Consider the following 22,472-nt stretch of genomic DNA (forward strand, 5'->3'; position numbering starts at 1 on the left):
TGCTCTTGTGGAGTTTCACTGCTTCAGCAGGACAGGGGACAGAACCCACTGCCCAAACCAGAACCAGGTTGCTCAGGCAGGGACAGAGCCCCAGGATCAGGCAGTGCTTGGGCTCTGGGGACAGTGAAGCTCTCAGGTGTTGGTGTCCTGATGACATCACAGACCCACAGTCCCCAAACTGGGGGGGTTGGAAGGGACCTTGTAGTCCAACTCCACTGCTGGATTCGGGCTCACCTGGAGCAGGTGACACAGAACACATCCAGGTGGGTTTTGTGCAGAGACTGAGACTCCACAACCTCTCTGGGCAGCCTGGGCCAGGGCTCCCTCACCCTCAGTTTTCCATAAAGGTTTTTCCTTATGTGTAGGTTGAAGCTCCTGAGTTCAGTTTGTGACCATTGTCCCTTGTCCTGTCCTGGACACCACTGGGAAGAGTCAGGTCCCATCTTCCTGTCACCCACCCTTTAGGTATTTATAAGCACTGCTGAGATTCCCCCTCAGTCTCCTCCAGGCTTCAGCCTTTGCTCTGGGGGTGATGCTCCAGTCCCCTCATCACTGGGGGGCTCCTTGTCCTCCATCAACTGGGGAGCCCAGAACTGGCTGCTGTGTTCCAGATGTGGCTTCACCAGAGCAGAGGTGAAGAAGAAGGTGAAGAAGATCTCCTGATCTACTGGCCACCCTCTTGACATCTCTCACCTCCCCTTTAAGCCTCAGTTCATCAGGAAGATGGAATCAGCCAGGTGAGGTATTCAGATGTTGGCAGTGATGGCCACAGCTCTTCCCAAGCTTATTCACTGTAGGATTGTTAAATGAGGTAAAGGCCCCACTGTCACCCACTGCTTGCCCAGCTCAGGGAACAGGGGAAGGCTCTGGGTGTTGTTAAATGCTGGAAAGTTTGCAGCAGTAAGGTGGGAGCCAGCTCATCTTCCTGAACACATTTGTCACTCAAGCAAAAGGTCAAAAAAAAAAAAAAAAAATCATCTTGTGGAGCTGTCAGCAGCTGGCTCTGAAGTCCCCTCCAGCTGCCACCCTGCTGCTTCTCCTGCTGCCCCATGTTCTCCATGGCTGAGCCATCCCTGCTCTGACACCTCCAGCACAGGAGCTGGGCACCCAGTCAGCCCCAGACCTGCTGGGGCAGCACTGGACCCTGAGCTGATTACAGCCACCACTCCCCATGGGTTGGGGTTTCTTAGAACAGATCTGACTGCCACAAAGATTAAAACATGTTTTTTTATTGGAAATGTTGGCTGTACAAGAGATAAATGGGTTCAGTACACTTCCAGGGAGCCTGTACCCAGCACTCACTGGACCAGGCCACTGAAATACAAAAAGTACAGGGACCAGAGCATAAAAACTGAACAATTGTCTACAAATCACCAGCAGTTGATGCAGATCTCAAAGTATCTACAGCAGTACCATCTTCCCTTAAGCTTGAAACCTGACCCAGTGTCCCAGTGCTAGTCTGGACGTTGATCTAAGTTACTGGGCCAGCTGCTGCCCTGTGTAAACTGTTCACAGCATTTGTCTTACATTCAGTTAAGAAATTTCATTGTTGCCTCTTAAATAAGTGTTTGGATTATCTCTTGCTCACCCAACTGTTCCCCATAAGATCTACACAAAATGCCCATTGTACATCCAGTGAAGAGGCTGGGTGTCAGCTCTGCCCTGGCAGGCGTGTGAAGAGGACACCAGGGAGAGCCCTGGAAGGCACCCGGGCTGTGAGCTGTGGCAGGAAGGGTGAGCCAGGCTCCAGCACGAGGGTTCTGTTCTCTAGAAACCACCCAACATTGGCAGAACTCCCAGGGGGTTTGTTTTGAAGGGGGCTGACTTTGCAGATTGAAGAATTCCCTGATGCTGAACCCTGGGGAGCTGAGTTGGGATGTGTTCTGCCTGATGTGGGCTGGCAGGAGCTGTGGGAAAGCCAAGGCCAAGGCTGAGGAGCTGGGACAGCAGTGCTGGGGAGCCTGGGTCTGTCTGGGCTGCAGCACAGCTCTGCTTCTCCTGCTGAGCCTGGAGGGTGTCCCTCTGCCCTCTTGTGAATGACCAGACAGCCAAGTCTCTTTTTCACAGTAAGTAAAGCTGCTGTGTATGCCACCAGCATGGCAGGAACATGCCCTGTGCTGAGGTAAAGCAGATGAGGCTTGTGAGGATTAAAATGCACTTTAAAGTCATCTGAGGACACTGATTCCCTAGAGCACAAGCTCTCCTATGTTCCTGCTTCTAATCCCTCCTTGCTGCTTCCACTGGAGCTGCCATCTGTCCTGTTCTCTGCTCTCACCCTGTCATGCCCTCAGTTTATTATGCAGGACAGCTGTCCCTCTGCTTATTTTGGTAATTTCTGGAGCAAGCACCTGGAATCAGTGAAGGGAGAGGGAGGATCTGGGGAGGGAAAGGAAGAGTCTTGGCTTTGAGGTTAAAAATAAAGCATCAGTGACATCTGCCACCCTCCGGGGACTGAGCAGCATGAGGTAAAGAGGAAAAGGCCAGGCCACTAAAGCTACATATGGGCTCTCATTTTGGCATTAATTCCCACCCAAAGAGACCCAGAACTTCTCTCCCAGCCCAGCTGCTGGCACAGGCTGCTCTGCCCCACCTTGCTCACCACGAGCTGGTTCCCTGCAGAGCAGCCTCCTGCCAGCCAGGAGGAACAGAGCCTGGAGCAGCAACTCCCAAGCCCTTGTGCTGTGCTCACCTGCCCCAGGAGTGAGCTGAGTTCCTTCTGCCATCAGCTGCCTGAAAACATTACCCAAGGCCTTTCCTGGAGCTTTTCCTGGTCTAGTTCCAGGGGGACCTGTTGCAGGAGTCAGGACACTGGGTCTCCTGAGGCTGAGGGCTGTCTTTTTATCCTATCTCTGGGTACAGTTTTCCTTCCCAAAGCCAGAGCAAGGGCTGAAGGTGCAGAGCCTCGAGGAGAAACGTTCCTTAATCCTTATCTCACAGCCCTTGTTCCCTGGGAGCTCACTGTGACCTTGGCAGTTTTCTGCTCTTTCCTTCAGATACTCACAAAGAGCTGCAGCAAGGGCTTGGGGAATGAATTGTTAATGCCCAGCTGCCACACACTCCCTGGGCTTAACTTCTGCATGCCCCAAAGCCAAAAGCTGAGCAGATCCCATCCATGCAGACCTCTCCATCTGGCTCTCCTCTCTGGGAAACTGAATAACTGCACAGCTTAGCCCAGCTCACAGCACTGCAGCAGGAGGCAGGAGCACCACACAGGTGCCTCAGACCTCTCTCTGCTCCCTTGTGCTTTGCAGCTTTTTTAACACATTTGTGGGAGAGCTCTGCTGTGGACTTCAAGCCTCTAGGGATTAGCACCACCTGCCCAGTGAGAGGAAAAAGAAAACCACCCCAAGAGGCAGGGGTGAGTGGCTGTGCAGCCACTGCTGCCTTGACAGGGGAGAGTGGATGATCCCCCCCTGTCAGCTGGAGCTGTGGCTGAGCTCTGCTGGTGCTGGTGAGAGGCTTCCTGCTCCTCCTTGCTCAACACTCTGGTGCTGCCTCTGGAGAGGGCACAAGCACAGACAGGCACTCAGTTGGAGCATCCATACAGCAAGGGGATGAACAACCCTTGGGATGGAGACTGCAGGAAGATCCTGAGCCAGAAAAACTGAGCATCTCCCTGCAGGAGAGGGAAAGGGAGGAACAGGAGGGCTAGAGCTGGCTCAGGGCCTGTCCCAGAAGCTCCAGGCCAGAAGGCTGCCAGCTCTGCTCAAGCTCTGTCTCTGCTAAGGGCACACAGTCTGCAGGGAGCAGCTGCCACTGGCTGCCTCCACAGCTGGGCAAGTGGGAATGTGTGTGAATTCCTTTTTTTTTTTTAAAAAAATCATACAAAATGATCTGGCTAATAAATTAAAAAGTCACTTGGTCACCACTGTGGGGAACTGCTGCTCTTCTTCCCGGGGAGGGAGCTCTGGGGGGACCCTCTGGGGTGAGCCTGGGGCCAGAAGCCATCTCAGCCCAGGTGAGGGGATTATTGCTTGCGTGTTCCCAGCTGGAAGCGGGCTTCCTCCGAGATCCCATACTGCTCCAGGGGGTCCTGCAGCAAGAGCACAGGGAAGGCATCAGTGAGACAGAGGGGAGAGGCCAGCAGGACTCTCTGTCCCTCAAGCAGGTGGGTGCCTGGCCCACTCATCACCTGGATTTGCCCCCATCGAGTCCCTGGCTGCTGTTTCTGGTGCAGCAAGTGGTGCAGCCTTTGGGGAGGGCACAGCAGAGCTCCAAGTTCATGGCTGGATTCAGTCTGCTCTGGCACAGGAGCAGGTGGGTGAAAACACATGACAAACAAACTTCAAGGGACTCACCTTCCCTGTCATTTTCTGGATCTCATTCCTGTAGAAGATCAAGCTCCTCCTCATGAACTCATAGCTGTAAGACAGCAACAGACCATGGCAAGCTGAGCAGAAAAGGATGTGGAGAAGTTTCAGGTGCTATTTAGAGCTGAAGGGAAGCTTGCTTGGGAGGAGACAACAGAAGCTGATCCCAGAAAGCAAACAGCACAGAGCACACACTGCAGAGCTGGCAGGAGTGGCTCAGCCTACCTGGCTCTCTTGAGAGCCTCGATCCACTCCTGACACTGCTGCTCACTGGCACACTCGAAGCAGTATTTCCTCTCTGGCTCCTCAATGAAACCTGACAGGGATAAGGAAAAGGCTTTAAGGGAGGTCCTGGCAGAGCTGTCTGTGCTATCCTGGCTCCCCCCCCAGCAACGTTCACTCTGCCAGACCACAATTAGCACCTCTGATAATTAACATGATGTGTGAACAAGCTGGTAACTCAGGCTCTGCCCCTTCTCCCCTACCCTGGGTGGCTCCAGGCTGGTCCCAGCAGCTGCCTGCATGTCACCTTATAACAGCCTAAAACTCCTGAAAGAGGAACTTCTCAAACTGAGAGCAACAGCTCAGAGCTCAAGCAGACCAACGTGGCCAGATTCTGGACCAAAACTCCCAGAGTCTCCTTGTAAACAGTCACTGGAAACTCAGTAATCAAAGTGGAAAATGGCCTTGAGGAAGAGATTTCGATGTATGGAGCTGTCTGAGGACCTAAATTGCACTCAGAGAAGGCACTGACCTGTCTTTGCTCCAGGCTTTTGGGAATTTGGTACTGTGCACAGGGGAAAGCAAGTCCCCATGCAACTCCAGTTCTTTACCAAGACAGAATCAAGGACATCTAATTAATTACATTGTCCCCAGAGCTCTGCTCTTTAGTACACAGTCCACTGAGATCCAGGCTGCTGCACATAACTGGGTCAGACTGCACCAAACCCAAGAGGGCTGCCGTGTGGGGACACCACCCCACCCCAACTGCTCCTGGTTTGAATGCTTTTCTCAGAAATCCTCATCCACCAGGGCTGCTGACAGCCCTGAACCCCCCAAAATTCAGAGCATGGTGCTTAAAAGAGATCAAGGAATGTTTGAGATGTTTGAGGGTCCTTTGGAGACAGTAAGAACATCACCTCTCTGGGCTAAAAGCAGAGACGAGGCACAGAAAAGCAGCTGTGCACGACAGCCAGGCCAAAAGATATGGGGATGGCCTTGGAGAAACATCCTGTTATTTTTGCCACATACCTCTCACACAATGATTAGTTGTTGGATGAAAGGCTGCTCACAAAGGACAGCACAGCACGAGCCAGCTGGAGCCCTGGCTATCAACACAAGGACAAACAGTGTGGCGGGAGGACTGGTGCTGGGTTAGCCCCACAGATGCTTTATCTGAGGCTCACTTTATTTTGGTGATAAAATGCAACAGCACAGAAGCAGCAATCTGTCAGTACTGAATCCTCCCAGAGAGATACTGCCACCAGCACCAAGCCCTGGCCTGGCTGTTGTTACAGCTTCCCTCCACACGGGCAGCTCTGCAAACCCAGGAGCTGGGTCAGCCAGCAATGAAATAGCCCTGTCCCTGGGATGGGCACAGCAAGGGCCAGCAGCTCCAGAGAAGAAGGGCTGAGGAGCACCAACCCCAGTGAGGAACAGGGCTGAGAAGCACCAACTCCAGGGAGGAGCAGAAGAGCTAAGAAGCCTCAACCCCAGGGAGGAAAAGGGCTGAGGAGCACTAACCTCAGTTGAGGAGGGAAAGGGCTAAGCATGAACCCCAGTGAGAAGCAGAATGGCTGAGGAGCACCAGCCCCAGTGAGGAGCAGAAAGGCTCTGGAGCACTAACCCCACTAACCCCCATGTTGCCAGAGGAACAGAGGGAAAAGGAGGAATGAAGCAGGAAAACATTTCCCTTTATATAGCACTTTGCCATGAGGGGAATGCAAAGGGAAGACATGAGCAGAACTCACTGATTGAGAAGACATTCTCCTCCTCTTTGGTGATCCTGCAGTGCTCCAGCAGCAGAGCTCCAATGGGCTGGAAAAGACATGGAGAGAGAGTTTCACTCATATTGTCCCTAGTGAGGCAGTGCCCAAGTTGGCCTTTTGAACAAGTTGCATAACCTGGTGCTACTTTTAAAAGTAATTAAGTCTGATTGCAGGAAGGTTCCAAGTTCTTCTAATTGACCTTTTTGTTTCTCCTGACACCACTGGGCTGGGCTCACCTCTAACACTCTGCACACATCAGTCAGGTGTTCAGTGTTTTGTTTGCTCAGACTCAGCCTGGGCTTTAGCATTTGTTTCTGTGATGCAAAGCTGTTCATTTCCCTGCTCAGCAGGTCAAATGAAGATGAAATATTTAACATGGCACACACAACATCTCACACTGTCCTTCATGAGGGCAGTCCTAAAACCTTGCAAGGGGTTAAGAACAGTGTGTGGGTAAAACAGAGAAGCCCAGGATACACACCAGTAGCAGGTGCTGCTTGCTAAGGTCCAACTTGCTGAGGTACTATTTTTTCACCAGTGCACACTGAGCAAGGACATGAGAACCAAAGGCTGACACAAGCCATAAAAACCAGCAAACCACAAGCAAATTCTTTCGTCAAAGCTAAACAAAATGTGAGGCATATAAAGCAGCAGGGAAGATACTGAAAAACCTGTTTAACCACGTATTTCTGGGACAATGGATTTGCATCAGCACCTTCCACCTACCTGCTGAATTATTTTTGATCCATTCAAGAACATCCCCTCAATCAGAACACGTAAGTGCTTGCAAATAACCCCCCAAAAAGAAGAGACAGCCGAGCAGAAGTGAAGGAGACAGTGGAGATGTGCTGTCTCCTCAGAGCCTCATCCCACACCAGCTCAGAGTCACAGCTGTCTCTGTGCACAAAGAGGGGACCACGGTGACCACGCAGTGTCCCAGCCCTACTCAGAGAAAGAGCCACCAGGAACTGCACTTTGGCACACGGGAGAGTGGAGGATTTCTGAAAGCAGCAGCTCAGCCAGGATCAGGGTAAAATATTTATGATGGAATGAGTCTAAAACATCACTAAAAGCTTTCCAGCTTCTAGCACCAGCATGCCCATAGCAGCATTCCATCAGAAGATTGCTTTTGTATTTATTGTCCAAGAAGAGACTCTTCAGCAACAGTTATTGAGGGATTCATTAAAAATCATTACATCTCCCCAGTGGCAAGGCCAGAAACAGAACCCAAAGGTCCCACCCCTCATTTGTTTTTTCCTAGACCCAAATACAGGTTCTGTTTGTCCAAAATATAAATACTGACAGGGTCTGGATACAAATGTTTCCCAGTAACAGTCAATATTGTAAACAAGTACAACTCTTGGCATAAAAAAAGATGAAACAACACTAATTCTTTTCCCAACAGACCATAATATAACCTCATGGTTTGGCATGATAAAGCTACAAACACCCCAGACTCCACATTTGTCAGTTTTGGGGCAATGTTTAAAAGATTTGTTCTGTGCCTGTGTGTGGGTAGATGCCAGTGCTGCTCCTCACCCCGAGGAACTTTTGCTGAGTAGATGGAAGAGAAACCGTGGGTGCTCTGACCAGGCTCTGGCAGCCTGTTCCTGTGCCCTTCTACAATGCCTACGTAATCAATTCACAGAAAAAGAAAGAGGAAGGAAAACAAACCACAACAGCAACACCAAAGAATTCCATACCTCTGCTTCGTCTGTCCGGAAGTAGAAGAGAAAGTTGACCACAAGCTTCACGAGGCGTTTCTTCAACACTGCAAAGAGACAGAGTGTTGGGGGGAGAAGGGTGGAGCAGGCTGCACAGAGGAGCTGAGGGAAAGCCCTTCAGCAGCTGCCAAGGCACAGAATCAACCAGACCAACAGAAAAGCTCCCGTCTAGTTTAGACTTTTGCTTCTAAGGGAGCTTATGGCACCCCATCTGCTTGGGAAGGGCCCCTCTGCACCAACCCTGCCAGGCTGCCCCTGGCCAAAGCACACCCACAGGGTGACAAAGTCACTTTGCAGCTTTTCAAGTGGTTTCTGGGCTGAAAGAGCCCTGGGCACCATGTCACTGACAGACAGACACACAATGTGGTGAACCAGCTGATGGGACCTCAGGCACCCCTAGGAAATGCTCCAAATCCTAGGAGAGCTGTCAGCACAGATGCCAACTCTGAGGGACAAGGTCTACCAGGACACTGCAGGTCCTTGGGTGGAGGAAAGGCCCAGGACAAGGGAGTTTCTTTAATGCTCATACTCCAGTGAAGCTTTAGAAGAAAATTTAGCAGGAGATTTCAGGAAGAGCCTCTTCCTCTGGTCCCCCAGTCCCCTGCAGCTCTGACACTGTCCCCAGCTGCACTCCATCCCTGCTGTCCAGATCCTGCCTCTCTAATCCTGTCCTCCTGGACTATGTCACTGCAGGCATTCCCAGGCTCTTCCCAATCCTGCCCACCCAGCCCAGCCCCCCTTCCCCCTCAGGTTTCTACAGAACAGCCACTCCTGCCCCAGAGGGTGTGGAGTTGGACTCACAGATTCGTTTAGGTTGGAAAAGCCCTTTCAGATCATCAGGTCCAACCATTCCCAAGGCCACCCCCACCCCATGTCCCTCATCCCCACATCCCCAGGGCTCTGAAACCCCTCCAGGGATGATGGGGACTCCAGCCCTGCCCTGGGCACCCTGGGCCAGGCCCTGACAACCCTTTCCAGGCAGAAATTGTCCCCAAGCTCCAACCTAAACCTCCCCTGGCACAACTTGAGTTGTGCCAAAAGTTCCTCTTGTCCCATCCCTTGTTCCTTGGGAGCAGAGCCCGACCCCCCCTGGCTCCAACCTCCTCTCAGGGGGTTGCAGAGAGCCACAAGGTCTCCCCTCAGCCTCCTCTGCTCCAGGATCAACACCCCCAGGGCCCTCAGCTGCTCCTCACAACTTCTCCAGACCCTTTCCTTCTGCTCCAGACCCTTCCCCAACTCTGTTCCCTTCTCTGGACCCACTCCAGCCCCTCAGTCTCCTGCTCCTCAGGGTCCCTGCTCTCCCAGCCCTTCTCCCCCACTCTCCCTCCATTCCCTGTCCCTCAAGAACCCCCGTCCTGGCCCCCACACCCTCAACAGCTTCTCCCCGTCCGTCCCTCACCACCCCACCCACCCCATCCCTTCCCTCCCAGTCCCGGATCCCCCTCACCGCTCCCTTTCTTGGGCACCCGCATCATGATCTCTGCCGCCTTCTCTGCGGGCTGCCGGGCCAGGGACAGCAGCTCCCGCTCGTTGTACCTCATGGCGAATCCCACCCGACCCCCCACCTCTTCCACAGCTGCTTCACTGCCGCCCCATGGCCCCGGAACCGCTCTCGGCCGAACCGGAACCGCTCGGGATGGGAGTGGGGGGGGTGGAAGGGAAGGGGAATCCCGCATGCGCCGTGCGGGAGTGGGGTGCGGGGCTGCGCGCGCCGGTAGGGCCCGGAGGGTGCGGGGCTTTTTTTTTGGGGTGGAAAGGGTTCGATCCATGTTGGGGGAGGTGCACTGGGGACCTGTAGGGGCGGGGGGGCTCGATCGGTGCCGGGAGGAGGGGGTTGGAGGGGCTCTGGGGCCTTGTCTGGGGCTGGGGGGATCGATCCGGGCGGGGGGGCGGTTTCTGGGGCCTTGTCAGCTCTGGGGGGCTCGGGGTGTGTTCGGGGTGTGTTCCGGGGGTCTTTGACCCTCGCTGTGGGGTTAGAAGAGGGGCTGAGAGGGGTTGATGGCGTTGTGAAGGGCTGGGAGGTGTTTGGGGGGGACTTTAAGGACTGGGGGGGCTTTGACCTTTGCTGGAGGGTTGTGGGATGTTCTGTGGGGGGGATTGATACTTCTGAAGGTTGGTTGTGGGAGGTTGACCCATGCTGTGGCGATGGGGTTTTTTAGGGGGGGGTTGCCCCATGCTGTCAGATGTTTCAAGGGGGTTTTTACTCTTGATGAGGGCCTGGGGGTCTCTGAGCATCCTGCAAAGGTCTCACCCTTTGGGAGCTCTCATGTTCGTGTCTTTTTCTGGGGGGACAGGTTCCTGTCCCTTGCAGAAGGAAGGGGAGGGATTCTGGGATCTCCCTGGGGACAATGTGCAGAGATTCTGACCTTGCTGAGGGTGGAGGAGGTTTGGGGCTGCATGGATGTGGCTCTGGGGCCTTGGGGGAACATGGAAGTGATGGAGAGGGGCTTCAGCCCATGGCAGGTTTTGGGGCTGTTTGCTGTCGAGGTGGGGGGGTTGGAGGCTGCTGGTGGTGGTGGTGCTGAGGGGAGTCACTGGTGGAGCTGCTGGGGGTGGAAGGGAGGATTACATCTCTGCTTTGAAGATGGGGCTGAGGAGATGGGAAGAGCTCTGGGGGCTTGTTCATACAATGGATAGAGTTGGAAGGGACCTCGAAGTTCCAACACCCCTGCATGGACAGGGATGCCTCCCTGTGTTGCTCAAGGTTGACCAGGTTGCTCAAGGCCCCATCCAAGCTGGCCTTGAATGCTTGTTCTTCTGGGTCCTTTTATTTCTACCCAGTTGATGGAGCCAGTGGTACAAGACCTGCTCAGTCTGAAGTGGCATCACATCTCCAGTGCCCAGGGCAGGCTTTGTGCCCTTACTGATGGGTCTGAGTCGTACTCAGAACTCCAGGTTAGGAAAAGCTCCAGGTTATCACTCACATTGCTTTTCCTCGTTTTTCCAGACTCTCTTTTTCTCCACAAGTAGCTGAGGCACAGAAATACCCACCATGGATTTTCAGCATCGTCCTGGTGGTAAAACTGGAAGTGGAGGTGTAGCCTCTGCCTCCGAAAGCAACCGGGACCGCAGGGAGCGGCTCCGGCAGCTGGCGTTGGAAACCATCGACATCAACAAGGTGAGGCTTGGCCTCTGTGAGCTGCTGCCCTGGGGGGAAAGGCTTAGAGCTTCACCTGAGCAAAACACCAAGAGATTTAGTGGAAACTACTTGAAGTAGGGTTTTTTTTCTGTTTCCAGTTATGTGGGAGTTGAATGACAAACGTTTCTGGCAGGGCTGGCAGGACAGATGCCAGTGTGTGTTCAGGTGGCTGTTGGACACTATTTTCAGCCTTCTTGGGATGGGTTCTTATGTTGCTGTCTCTTGCCTGTAGTTGTGTTGCCATCACTGATTCACCAAGCTGCTGTTGCTTTCATAGTCCTAACACACAGGACTGGGACTTTTTCATAGTTGTAAAGCAGAGTGTTGAGCCATTGGTTGAAATCTACAAACTTGGTTCTTCCAGTAGAGCAGCAGCTTAGCAGAATTTTGATTATTCTGTTGTTTTGCCATGTATCTTGCATGTAACTTTTAAACAATTCTCTTCCTAGGACCCTTATTTTATGAAAAATCACTTGGGCTCTTATGAATGCAAGCTGTGCCTAACACTGCACAACAATGAGGTGAGTTGAGCAGCTGTCTGTCTGTATCTAGGCAGCAGGTATTTTAGAATAATAGTAACTTCAAGCACAAGAACCTGGGATGTGCCAGATGACTGACTGCTGAGGAGCTGGTGATTGGGGTGTGATTTGTATATGTCAAGTACAAACTTGACAGTTTGTGACAGTTAAGCAGTTGAAAGCAATCTGCCATTTTTGAGTAAGATTCTTCTCTGCTAAGAATTAAAATGTTCTTGTCAGATTGTGATGTAGTCTCTGCTCTGTGACAAGTAGCTGTCAGTGTAGGAACAAGCCTGTCTTCATTTAACTTTCTTCTGCTTTGTTTTTTATTTCAGGGGAGTTACTTAGCACATACCCAGGGGAAGAAGCATCAGACCAATTTGTAAGTCATTCTCCACTGTAGCTTTATTCTCTGCTACCTAAGCACTTTAATATGATGATTGTGTGCAATCTTGAACTCTCTTATGCAATAGGATGCTGTGCTGGAATGTTCTTTCACTGTGTTTGTTTCCTAGTGAACAGCCTGGCACTAGCCAGCAGTACAGACCAGATATGCTCCAAAAAATGGTGCTGATGAGCTCCATTTTGAGCTCAAGTTCAAAGCCAGTTGTGGGATTGCTGAAGGAAGGGGGAGAAAGAATTTTAAAAGTAAACTGCCTGAGTTTAGTTTTCAGGTTTTTTGCATACAGATTGGGAGAAGGTTGTAAGTTTTATTTTAAGAAACCCAGTTTGGTTCAGTTTCAGTGACTAGCTCGTGGGGCTTTTTCTTTTTTATTTCAAGAAGTCAGTCTTCTCAAATCTGTCTGTGGAGACAGGCACCAAGGTCATCCAGGGGGTGGATGAGATAACTGTGATGACAGAGTTTAGGCAGGGGAGGGCTTGGATGCAGCCACCCTGTAGCAGGGGGTGTGGCAGAGAAACTGCAGCTTTCCCTGGCATCCTTTCTGTCAAGTGTTGAGTATTCTGTGGTGAGGGATTCAAACTGCTCCCAGTGTATCCTTTAGAGAGAAGTATAGATAACCTTTGAAATCTGACACATTTCAAATGAATCCAGGGCCCGCCGAGCTGCTAAAGAAGCCAAGGAAGCCCCTGCCCAGCCAGCACCAGAAAAAGTCAAGGTGGAAGTGAAGAAATTTGTGAAAATTGGACGGCCTGGTTATAAAGGTGTGTCAGGGGTTCTGTCAGAGGAGATACCCAGATGCTGGGGCTTGCCCGAAGTGCAGTCCTGGGGATATGAATTATTAATTAGTCTTTTTAGCAGATCTGTCCACGAATAAGATATGGGCTTATCTCCTGGTGTCCTTTATTGTTTAAATTACCTATGGAACAGCTCTTTATTGCTGACAGTCAAGTGAGAACCATTTTAGTAATAGATTGGTATGTCTCGGTCTTTCAGCTCTTATTTGTAGTCATGCAGGAGATTGTGACATTGTTCCAGTCCCTCTTCTCCTTTTGTGCTCCACCATCTTTCACTAATGCTCATAAATCACTCATTCCATGTGTAGCTCAACTTTCTACCCTGAATCCCTCATGTTGTTTTGGCCTTCAGTACACAACTCAGCTTTGTTCTGCAGAGCAGTGTCTTTGCCTCATGCCAGCTGGATTTTGGTAGAGGACCCTACTAGGATCAATCAGGTTGGAAAAGACCTTTTAAGTTTTCAAGTCCAATTCTAAACCAAACACTGCCAAGTCCACCACTAAACCATATCCCTGAGCACCTCAGCAGATCCGTGCTCCGAACCTTCCTCAGCTCCGTTGGGGGAACATTCCAGCTCTGGAATGTTCTCTGGACACATTCCGTCCCCTCAACATCTTTCTTGTTGTGTGACCCCAGTAGTAGCTTCAGTTAAAGACAGAGTGGCATTCTGTTTGACATATGGGAGAAAAACCTTGTAATATTTTGTTGTTGGAAGCTTTGTGTGTCTGCTGTGTGAGGTACTCAGCTTGCTTATTTTCTTTACAGTGACCAAACAGAGAGATCCAGAAACAGGCCAGCAGAGCCTTCTCTTCCAGGTAAGGGCACTGTTAAAACTCTTGGTGTTTATGTTACTCAGGTAAAAATGCTGCTAAATGAGCAGTTCTTTGCAGGACTGATGAGATGAAGAAGTAGCATTACCTTGCTAGGCCTGTGCTGCTGAACCTGTCACACCAATCCGTGGGCGCTGGTGTTGAGCTCTTTTCTGCAGGGCCGGGGGGGAGAGGACGACAAAGTCTCCTGCTTGGAGCTGCTCTCTTGATGTGCTGTGTGGTTGAGGGATTTGTTTTGTTTGAAGAGGTGGAAAGGGGATATTCTTAATGCTGCAGTACCACCCCAACAGATTGATTACCCTGAGATTGCAGAGAGCATCATGCCTCGCCATCGCTTCATGTCCGCCTACGAGCAGAGGATTGAGCCCCCTGACAGGCGCTGGCAATACCTCCTGATGGCTGCAGAGCCCTATGAGACCATAGCCTTCAAGGTAACATTTGTGATTAACTGGTTATTGGGAAAGCTCCTCCCTGTGTTTTCCAAGACCTTAATTGCCAGTGAGCATTTATAATACATTTCTGCTCTGGCCTCCAGGGGGTTAATGGAGTGGAAAGAGGAGGGGGGTCAGGAAGACAGAACTGGCAGTTGTTAAACCCTGCTGAGAATTAGCAGAGGACTCTGGCATGAGAACTGGGCTGTGTGCTGAGCTCTGGGGAGCCATTCAGTTCTCAGTGTCTAGCACAGAAAGGAGCATTCTGGGCTTTGCTCCTCAGCCTTTGTGCAGATGTTAAAAGAGGTTTTTTTGCCAGCACGATTGTCCTTGACCGATAGGGAAGTAACTTAATTCTTTCCTGCCCCCATCTCTATCTAATAACATCCAAGACAAGCACATCTCACAAAAACCTGGAATAACTGTGCTTATCTTGCAGGCTCTGGTGCTAAAATGGGCCTTTGAGCTAATCTTGTGGTGCTAATAATAGCTCCTTGTTCTTTTTTGTTGCAGGTGCCAAGCAGAGAAATAGACAAAGCAGAAGGAAAGTTTTGGACCCACTGGAACAGGGAAACCAAGCAGGTAGTTGGAGCTCTGCAGTGTCTGTCTTCAGGGCTGAAGAAGGAGCAGGAGGGCAGAGCAGGGAGGGTGTTCATCAGTGACACTCCAGCTGGCTTTGGGACTAGAATCTTCAGTCAATGCAACTGTGCAGTGACTTCTTCTGACAAAATGATTTTTTTGTGTCTTTGTGAGAGTTGAACCCAGGAGGTAGAAGCCTTGGTTGCTGTTAGCAGCTGCAGAGCTGTGCATAGATGTGCAGCACACGTCTGCCCTGGGGCTCCTGGCTGCTTGTTCACAGAATCACATGGAATCACAGAATGTTAGGGCATGGAAGGGACCTTCAGGGATCATTGAGTCCAAGCTCCCCCTGTGCCCCGCTGTCTACTGAGCCCTTCGTGTGGGGCTGCTCACTGGGCAGCACAGCTGAAGGGAGGGATGAACACACAGGGGGGGGATACTGACCCTATCATGGATAGCTTAGTGCTTAGGATAAGTTTCAGAGGAGGTGCACATCCTGGGTGGTGCTGGGGTAGAACAGCAGCCGGGGTTATGCGGGGCTGAAGGGTCAGGAGAGGTCTGAGCTGTGCTGGAGCACAGGCAGAGCAGCTGCCTTGTATGATGGCACAGGGTTGTCCTGTGGATTAATTGTTCCCTTCTGTTTGCTTTTCTCCTCTCCCCTCCCCAGTTCTTCCTTCAGTTCCACTTCAAGATGGAGAAGCCCCCAGCACCTCCAAACCTCCCACCAGGACCTCCAACAGTCAAGCGGCCGCCGCCTCCTCCGCTGATGAACGGCCTCCCCCCCCGGCCCCCTCTGCCTGACACCATGCCACCACCTCCCCCAGGAGGCATGACTCTGCCTCCTATGCCTCCCTCTGGACCAGTGCCACCACCCCCAGTGCCACCACAATTGCCACCAGCTCCTGGTGTCCCCCCTCCTGCTCCTTTGCCACCCATGATGAGGCCACCTCTCCCCACAGAGGGACCAGGCACTATTCCCCCTCCGCCTCCCTCCAACTGAAGCCCCTCCTGGACTCAAGCCTGCTGGACTCCTCTAGCTTCTATCTTTTTATATGCAGATCACGACTGATCCAGAGCAATAGTTCTGTTTTGTACGCCTGTGAATTTGACTAAATCCTGTAGGTTCATTAAAAGGTTTTCATTTTTCCTTTCTCTTGTTTTCCCGTGTCTTGGTTCAAAGTGTTGCTCTGTGCTCAACTTTCTTCAACTTTCAGATATGTAAAACATTTCCCATCTGGTTACATTTTGGAAAGTATCCAAAAAGGAGTGAGAGGACTGGAGATCTGTAGGCACCTCACCTCCTCCTGACTGAATAGCTACATCAGCCTCAGCTGTGTTGGCTTTGCATGTCGAGGGGTAACCCATCAATTACCAGCTGGTTAATCAGCTGCTATTCAACTGAAATCCTTTATGGAGCTGTTCATTTGGTGATGGGGAGACTTGTCATGGGCACAGGGAAAGGATTCTGTTCCTGTTTCCCTGGTGATAAGTGGTGGGCAGAATAGAGGGTGAGTAGAATTTTCTAAATCCAGTTTTCTTTGTCTTGCTGCTGAATTTGGGTTGCTCCTTTCTCCTCCCAGTGCCAGAGCACTGCACTGTGTAGCTCAGACACTGCCAGCTAAAAGCTGGAAATAAATCTGTGGAGGAAATCAGGTTGGATGGCTGCTCAGGAGGCCTTGAGAAGTGCCAGACAAGATTACAGTGACGATTTCAGCTGGAATCATCCTGCCCCAGTCCACAGCTGCCTGGCTCTGCCTGCTGGATTGTTTATGGCAAACATGGGTTCACAAAACTCTTGGCTGGGGCACTGGCAGAGACCTCTGGGAATGTTTAGTCAAATTACCAAAGCTGCAGTGATAGGAACTGCTCTGCCAGTTCCTAGTTTGTTATCATAATACATTAAATGTTTTCTGTACAGTTAGGAAGCACCTGCTGTCACATATGATTTGGATTGTATCTCTCCTCCCATTAGTAGACTTGTTTTGGCAAGCTGTAAGTTCTCTGTGGTTTTATTTGTACTAAATGTCACCTTCCAACAACTGATTTGTTCCAATTAAAAAGGAGAAGTTCTGAGATTTCTCCTCTGTGTCCTCCCAGGGTCCATTTCACTGACCTGGGGTATCCCCCGTGGGGTACCCAGGTGCTTGGGGGGGTTGGGCTGCCTGACCCCAGTGCCTAGCTTGTTCTGGGGACTGGGGAGCAGCTGTGCTGATCACAGTCCTTCAGCTGCTTGTCCCTTTGCTGTGGGAATTAATGTCTCTGCCTCTTCTGCTGGCCTGACATGGGTCCCACTCAGTGTCACCCAGAATGTGGCTGTACCACTGTGCCAGCAGCACAGGGGCTTCAATGCCTGAACCAGCTTGTGTGGCTCTCCCCTTTGTCACAGCTCCTGCGGAAGTCTTGGAGAAGCCTTGCAAACCCAGAGAAGGGTCAGAGTGTGCATTGAGACTGTTAAGTGCAGATATTTTTCTCCTTGCTCTCCATTACCAAGAAAACAAGGTACCTTGGGTGGAGAGGAGGTGTCAGTGGGGTGGAGTGGTGGCACTGCCAGTTCCAAGTGTTAGAGTGAGTACTGGCATCTCATAGGGGAGAACTTGTAATATGTGTACGTGGAACTTTTGAAGTCATGGCTGGTGCCCAATATCACCAGGCTGCTGCTGCACCCTGTGAGATTCCCCTTCCCAGGCTGAGGAGATGTGAGACCTGCAGCGTGTCTGCTCCAAACAGCAGCATCTGAGGTTCCAGCCCAAGGAGAGGCTTTCCAGTGAAGCCAGGAGAATGCTTTCCATACATTTACTTAGTTTCTGCTCCTTATCTGTCTCTATCCCTCTCCTCCTGGTCTGGCTTATTCTTTCCTCCTGGTGTTTCACTTCTAATGGGAAGATCCCAGTCTAGACATCCATCCTCCTTCAGGAAACATCTGAAGTCAAGGACGTGCATACCTACTAGTAAGAGAAACAGCTTTAATTTATTTATTTTTTTTTACATTTCCAATACTAGATGTGAACCCAAAAATAGAACAAAAAAGTTTCTTTGAAACATCCCTCCCTCCTCTCCAGCATGACAGCCTTCGAGTTTCTCAGGGGAGGTGTGTTGTGTGTTGTCTTCTCAAGGCCACCCATTTTTAAAAGGGAGACTCTGTCCTCCCCTTCCGCCCAAGTGTTTTGGGATGCTGAGGGAAAGCAGCTTGAACGACTGGGCTGGGAGAAGCTGAAGTGGGAAGATGAAGGCTGCTCTTGGGGTGCTTTTGCTGTGCCTGCTGCTCTTGCTCCCCTCTGCAGCACTTCCCAGAAAGGGGAAAGTGGAGGAAAGGCTGGAGCTCAGCCTGCCAGAGGAGCTGGGCCTTGAAGGAGAGGAGAGAAAGAGAGAAAATGCAAGTTTACTGGAAAAAGTGAGACACAGCTCGCTGGGAAGATCAAGGTTGACTGCTGCTACTCACCTCTTGCCTAAGCCTGAGCTAGGAGCAAGATGCATCCCAGGGCAGGCTGAGGGTGGGGGCATGGGCTGGTCCAGCTCCAGCCTGCAGCCGTGGCCACTCGGGGGGCTGGAAGGACCCATCTGCAGAGTGAAAATGGACCAGGATGGGCTGACCCCGAGGCACATGGAAGTTGTGGGTGTTCTCACCCACTATGAAAGCAACTTCATCAAACTGCTGAGACAACGCACGGCCTGGGATGAGAGTTCCCTGGAGACCTTTGGGCTCTGCAAGGCTGGGGAGGCGAGTGCTGCCCTCCAGCCCCTGCTGCACATCCACACACACCTGGTGGACCCGGGCCAGGACCGATTCCTCGTCCTGCACCTGGATGAAGGTTGGTGCAAAATCCCTGCTCTGAGGGTGGGCGGGGTGAGCGCAGGACTCAGGGAGGCTGATGCTGTTTGTTTGCCCAAAATCAGATGTTTAAACACAGAATTAAATGTGTGGGGTTGGGTTCCTTTTAAAGTTAGCAAAGTGGTGCAGTAAAATGTCTTTCTGGGTATGTTTTTATAAAGCTTTAGCAGTGACAACAACTTGTGTGCAACAAGGTGCCTTGTCTCTGCCTGTCACTAACACCAGGGTGCCTCAGTCTCCATGGCTTCCCTTCTGCTTTAGACATTATGAGTGTTTCTCACTTTCTGTCTTCATGACATGGTTCAGGACCCTGTCCCAAACCTGGCTGGGAAAAGAGAGGGGAGGGTTGGATGAGGGGACCTGGCTGGTTCTGGTGTGAGCTAAGCTGCTCTCAGTTGGCTGAAGCTGGTGCAGATTCCTCATGCTCCCTAAGCTGGCCTGTGTGGTTACAGCCTTTCTTGATGATTTTAAGGTCCCTTCCAATTCTAACCAGTCTATGACTCTATGAAAAAACAGTGGCATACACCCCTCTGTGCACCCCCTGTGCCACCTCTGTGGGAAGGGCTGTGTTTGAGGGAGGACACCCTGGCTGATCCCTTGGTTTTAATCCTGTGCAGCAAGAGAGTCATGGCTGTTCCTCTTTTCCTGAAATCTCTTCCTGCCCTCCTGAATTTTGGATTTCCAGCTCAAGCTGCAGGTGCCAGGCAGCTGGGGAAGAAGCTCTTCCCTGGGCTGTGACACAATGTCCCCAAGGCACTGGAGTAGCTGCCACAGGAGAAGAGATTTTCATGAGGACCTGCCCAGGAAAATTGTCCAGAGCTGCTCTGGGTGGGGGGCAGATCCCTCCCCAGAGCTGCAGGGTTTGCCCCACTGACCACCTCCCATGGGAACAGGGATTTGCCGTATCCCCCTACCCTGCTGGCTCCTGTCCCAGGTGTTTGGTCACCCCATGGGACCAGTGCTCAGCCCCAAAGCCCCTTCCTCACCCATCACCCCCCCAGGAGCCCCACAGCCTCCAGACAGGGGGTTCACCCCCTCTGTCTTCTCCTTTCCAGTGAAGTGGGACTCCCAGCCCAAGCTGTGGTTCAAGCTGGTTTTCCAGGCAGAGGTGGGCCGGTTGCTGGGAGAGCTGCGGGTGGCTCTGCTGCTCTTCTACCTGGGCAGGAGAGAAGGGACGGGGTCCGGGAGCCCTGGGGAGTGGCAGGAGCTGCTGGTGACCGGCCCGGGGCTGGAGCAGGAGCAGGTGGGTGACCATGGCTGGGGGGGGGGGGGCCGGTCCTGGGTGCAGGAAGGGTGGGAAGAGGGTGGGGGTCTCTCAGCTCTGCTGGCCTGGGCTCTCCCTGTCTCCTCGCCATCTCCTCCCAGCCTTTTTTCCTCAGTCTCCCGTCCCTTTGCTACTCCTTTCAGCCCCTTTGCTACCCCTCCAAGTCCTTTGACCTCCCCCTCCCAGTCTTAATCACCCCCTCCCAGTCTCTTAATAACCTCCTCCCAGTCCCTTTGCCTCCCTCTCCGAGTCCCTTTCCCACCCCTCCCAGCCTCCCCGCCTCTCGCACCCTCCCGAGCCATGCCTGAAGATGGTGCTGTTACCCTGTCCCCATCTCCCGGACAGGACATCGGGACAGCTCTGGGGACTCATCCCGTTCTGGGGGTCCTGTCCCCCCTTGTCCTGGGGCTCTTCCAGCCTGTCCGGGGGTAGCAGCCCTGGCACCGCTGCCGGGAGAGGCGGGTCTGAGCCGGGCTTGCTCGGGGCTTTCTGCCCACCCAGGGGTTCTGTGGGGCTCCCTGCACCCCGTGGAGCAGCTCTGGGGATGGGTGCTGAAGCTCCCCTGCCCGCTCTATTCCCATTTCCCTATTCCCTGAGTCACCGCGGACTGGGTGATCTTGGAGGCAGTGGAGACCCCAGGGGGGGCTCATTTGAGTGCCCCCCAGCTCCCGTGATGTCTCATCCATGTTCTCGTGTCTTTTTCCACCCACAGAGCATCTGCCTGGCCAGGGACACTCAGTACCTGGTCCTGGGAGCCACGGTAGCGTCTGTCACCCACAGCAGTGAGCAGCTCAGCTTCCAGGCTTCCCTGGCCATCAGGCGTCGTGGAGAGGGAGGTAGGGACAAGGGGAGCCCATGGTGGCAGGGAAGGTGACATCTGTACCCCCTGGAGTATCTGGGATCATATCAAAGCTGATGTAACAAGATCTTATGGGGAGATGTGAAAGACCCCAGACCACCATCCTCACCACTCCTCTTCCCACCAGGTGCCCCCTTGCCCCCCACGGAGACCCAGCAGCTCCTCTTCGGCTCTGATGACAAATGCTTCACCAGGATGACCCCGGTGCTGCTCCTGCTGGCCAAGTCACGGCAGGAGGAGGAGGTGGCTTTGGCCCCTACATCCTACCTCTCTGCCGATGGGGTGGTAGACGTGGCTCCATACCCATGGCTCAGGTCTGTGGTCCTCACCACAGCTGTGGAAAAGCATGGGGGCTGGGAGCTGGGAGGGAGGGGGGGCAAGAGGGGCAGCCCCAGCCCTTCTGCTCTGGGATGGTTGTAGGAGGATGTGGGTAAGGCCTGGTGGGACCACTGGGGCACAAGGGGTCCCCTTGACCCTTCCTGTGTTCTCCTTGCAGCCCACCCCAGGCTGGGACAGAGGAGCTGCTGTCCCCCAACCAAAGCAACGCTTCGTCCCCAGAGCCTGGCAGCAGCCGCCAGTTCCTGGGCATCCTGACCCACTTCATCCGCAAGGTCCTGAGCCCCTCCAGCGAGCCCCCCACCCAGCCCAGCACCCACCACTGGCTGGACTTCCAGGTGATGGAGACCCTCCCTCACCAGCTGCTCAACCTGTCGGAGGAGGCGGCTCTGGAGCGTCTGGTGCAATCGGAAGAGCCCTCGGTGCTGCTCTTCCCCCAGGACAGCGGAGCCGTGCTGGAGCAGCACCTGGGGGACTGGCAGCCGGAGGGGACCGTGCTGCAGCTGCTGATGGGCAAGCTCCAGGCGGTGATCCAGGAGCTCAGGGACATCCCCGCTTTCCAAGCAAACGTGGGGCTTTTCCAGCATCTCCTGAGCTTCTGCTATTATCCCCCGGCCCCGGGTGAGGATCAAGCTGGGAAGGAGCCCAGCAGCTCAGGGAAGCTGCACACGCTGCTGCTGCTGAAGGCGTTGCAGACGGTGCGGTCGCGGTGGCAGGAGAGGAGGAAGGTGCAGAGGCAGAACCGCAGCGCTCGGCACCAGGCTCACTGCCGCCTGCAGGAGCTGACCATCGACTTGCACGACCGCAAGTTCATCGTCATGCCCACCGTCTACGCGGCCAACAACTGCGAGGGGCCCTGCAAGCTGCCCCTCTCCACCCGCGTCCCCAGCTACTACTCGCACACGGTGCTGCTGCTGGGGATGCAGGAGCGGGGCTCCCCCCTCCAGCGGGCTCCCTGCTGCGTGCCCGTCCGCTACTCCGACCAGCTCATCATCAGCCTCTCCACGGAGGGGCTGGAGGTCCGCAAGTTCCCCAACATGGTGGCAGAGGAGTGTGGCTGTCGGTAGAGGCTCCCACCCGTCTCCTTGCTCGTCCTCATCCCCTTTCCCCTTTCCCCCTCCCCACTTTGCCCTCACAGCTCGGGAGCTGGTGCTTCTCTGTGAGACGGGAGCTCTCTGCATGTCCTTTCCCCACGGTTTGGCTCGATAGCGTCGCTCCGCTTCTGGGTTTGTCTGTAGCTGTGCTGAGCCCTGGGGGCTGCTCGGACACCCAGTGTTTCGCCCTGCCCGGGGCTGGGATACCCGCGGTGCCCGTGGGTGGGGCCGTGCTGCTGCGTGGCTCTGACCCCGCGCCAGGACGTGGGCACCAAGGAACCACCGTGAGACCACAAGGCTTGGTGGACCTGGCCAGGACCATGCTCATGTAACCTGCTCCCATAGCAGCTGGGTAGGGTGGTTGTTGCTTCTT

At 53.2% G+C, this 22,472-nt stretch overlaps 3 protein-coding genes across 3 annotated transcripts; 2 read left to right on the top strand and 1 right to left on the bottom strand.

The window, feature by feature from the left end:
- Nucleotides 1–1,209: 1,209 nt before the first annotated feature.
- On the bottom strand, nucleotides 1,210–9,653 carry PLEKHJ1 (pleckstrin homology domain containing J1). The gene is made up of 6 exons (XM_030466430.1): nucleotides 9,470–9,653; nucleotides 8,002–8,069; nucleotides 6,281–6,347; nucleotides 4,536–4,626; nucleotides 4,299–4,362; nucleotides 1,210–4,033 (listed from the first exon to the last, which is right to left on the bottom strand). The coding sequence occupies exons 1-6, from the start codon at nucleotides 9,561–9,563 to the stop codon at nucleotides 3,968–3,970; spliced, it is 450 nt and encodes a 149-aa protein (XP_030322290.1). The 5' UTR covers nucleotides 9,564–9,653; the 3' UTR covers nucleotides 1,210–3,967.
- Nucleotides 9,654–9,689: 36 nt separating this feature from the next.
- On the top strand, nucleotides 9,690–15,871 carry SF3A2 (splicing factor 3a subunit 2). Its single transcript, XM_030466431.1, has 9 exons — nucleotides 9,690–9,736; nucleotides 10,970–11,140; nucleotides 11,611–11,682; nucleotides 12,015–12,061; nucleotides 12,734–12,843; nucleotides 13,643–13,692; nucleotides 13,998–14,138; nucleotides 14,652–14,720; nucleotides 15,385–15,871. Exons 2-9 carry the CDS (start codon nucleotides 11,015–11,017, stop codon nucleotides 15,715–15,717), a joined length of 948 nt encoding a protein of 315 aa, XP_030322291.1. The 5' UTR covers nucleotides 9,690–9,736; nucleotides 10,970–11,014; the 3' UTR covers nucleotides 15,718–15,871.
- A 2,069-nt stretch (nucleotides 15,872–17,940) lies between these two features.
- AMH (anti-Mullerian hormone) lies at nucleotides 17,941–22,072 on the top strand. The gene is made up of 5 exons (XM_008498413.2): nucleotides 17,941–18,526; nucleotides 19,602–19,789; nucleotides 20,523–20,646; nucleotides 20,797–20,983; nucleotides 21,166–22,072. Exons 1-5 carry the CDS (start codon nucleotides 17,941–17,943, stop codon nucleotides 22,070–22,072), a joined length of 1,992 nt encoding a protein of 663 aa, XP_008496635.2.
- Nucleotides 22,073–22,472: the final 400 nt, after the last annotated feature.

Source organism: Calypte anna, chromosome 28, assembly GCF_003957555.1.
Source record: "Calypte anna isolate BGI_N300 chromosome 28, bCalAnn1_v1.p, whole genome shotgun sequence".
NCBI classification, from domain to species: domain Eukaryota; kingdom Metazoa; phylum Chordata; class Aves; order Apodiformes; family Trochilidae; genus Calypte; species Calypte anna.

Coding starts and splice junctions, on each gene's coding strand:
- PLEKHJ1 (XM_030466430.1), bottom strand. CDS start 9,563: ATGAGGTACAACGAGCGGGAGCTGCTGTCCCTGGCCCGGCAGCCCGCA. Junction 6,348..8,001: donor TCCGGACAGACGAAGCAGAG/GTATGGAATTCT, acceptor TGTCTTTTCCAG/CCCATTGGAGCTCTGCTGCT. Junction 4,363..4,535: donor GAGGCTCTCAAGAGAGCCAG/GTAGGCTGAGCC, acceptor GCTGTCTTACAG/CTATGAGTTCATGAGGAGGA.
- AMH (XM_008498413.2), top strand. CDS start 17,941: ATGAAGGCTGCTCTTGGGGTGCTTTTGCTGTGCCTGCTGCTCTTGCTC. Junction 19,790..20,522: donor CGGGGCTGGAGCAGGAGCAG/GTGGGTGACCAT, acceptor TTCCACCCACAG/AGCATCTGCCTGGCCAGGGA. Junction 20,984..21,165: donor GCTCCATACCCATGGCTCAG/GTCTGTGGTCCT, acceptor TTCTCCTTGCAG/CCCACCCCAGGCTGGGACAG.
- SF3A2 (XM_030466431.1), top strand. CDS start 11,015: ATGGATTTTCAGCATCGTCCTGGTGGTAAAACTGGAAGTGGAGGTGTA. Junction 12,844..13,642: donor TGGACGGCCTGGTTATAAAG/GTGTGTCAGGGG, acceptor TTTTCTTTACAG/TGACCAAACAGAGAGATCCA. Junction 14,721..15,384: donor GGAACAGGGAAACCAAGCAG/GTAGTTGGAGCT, acceptor TCCCCTCCCCAG/TTCTTCCTTCAGTTCCACTT.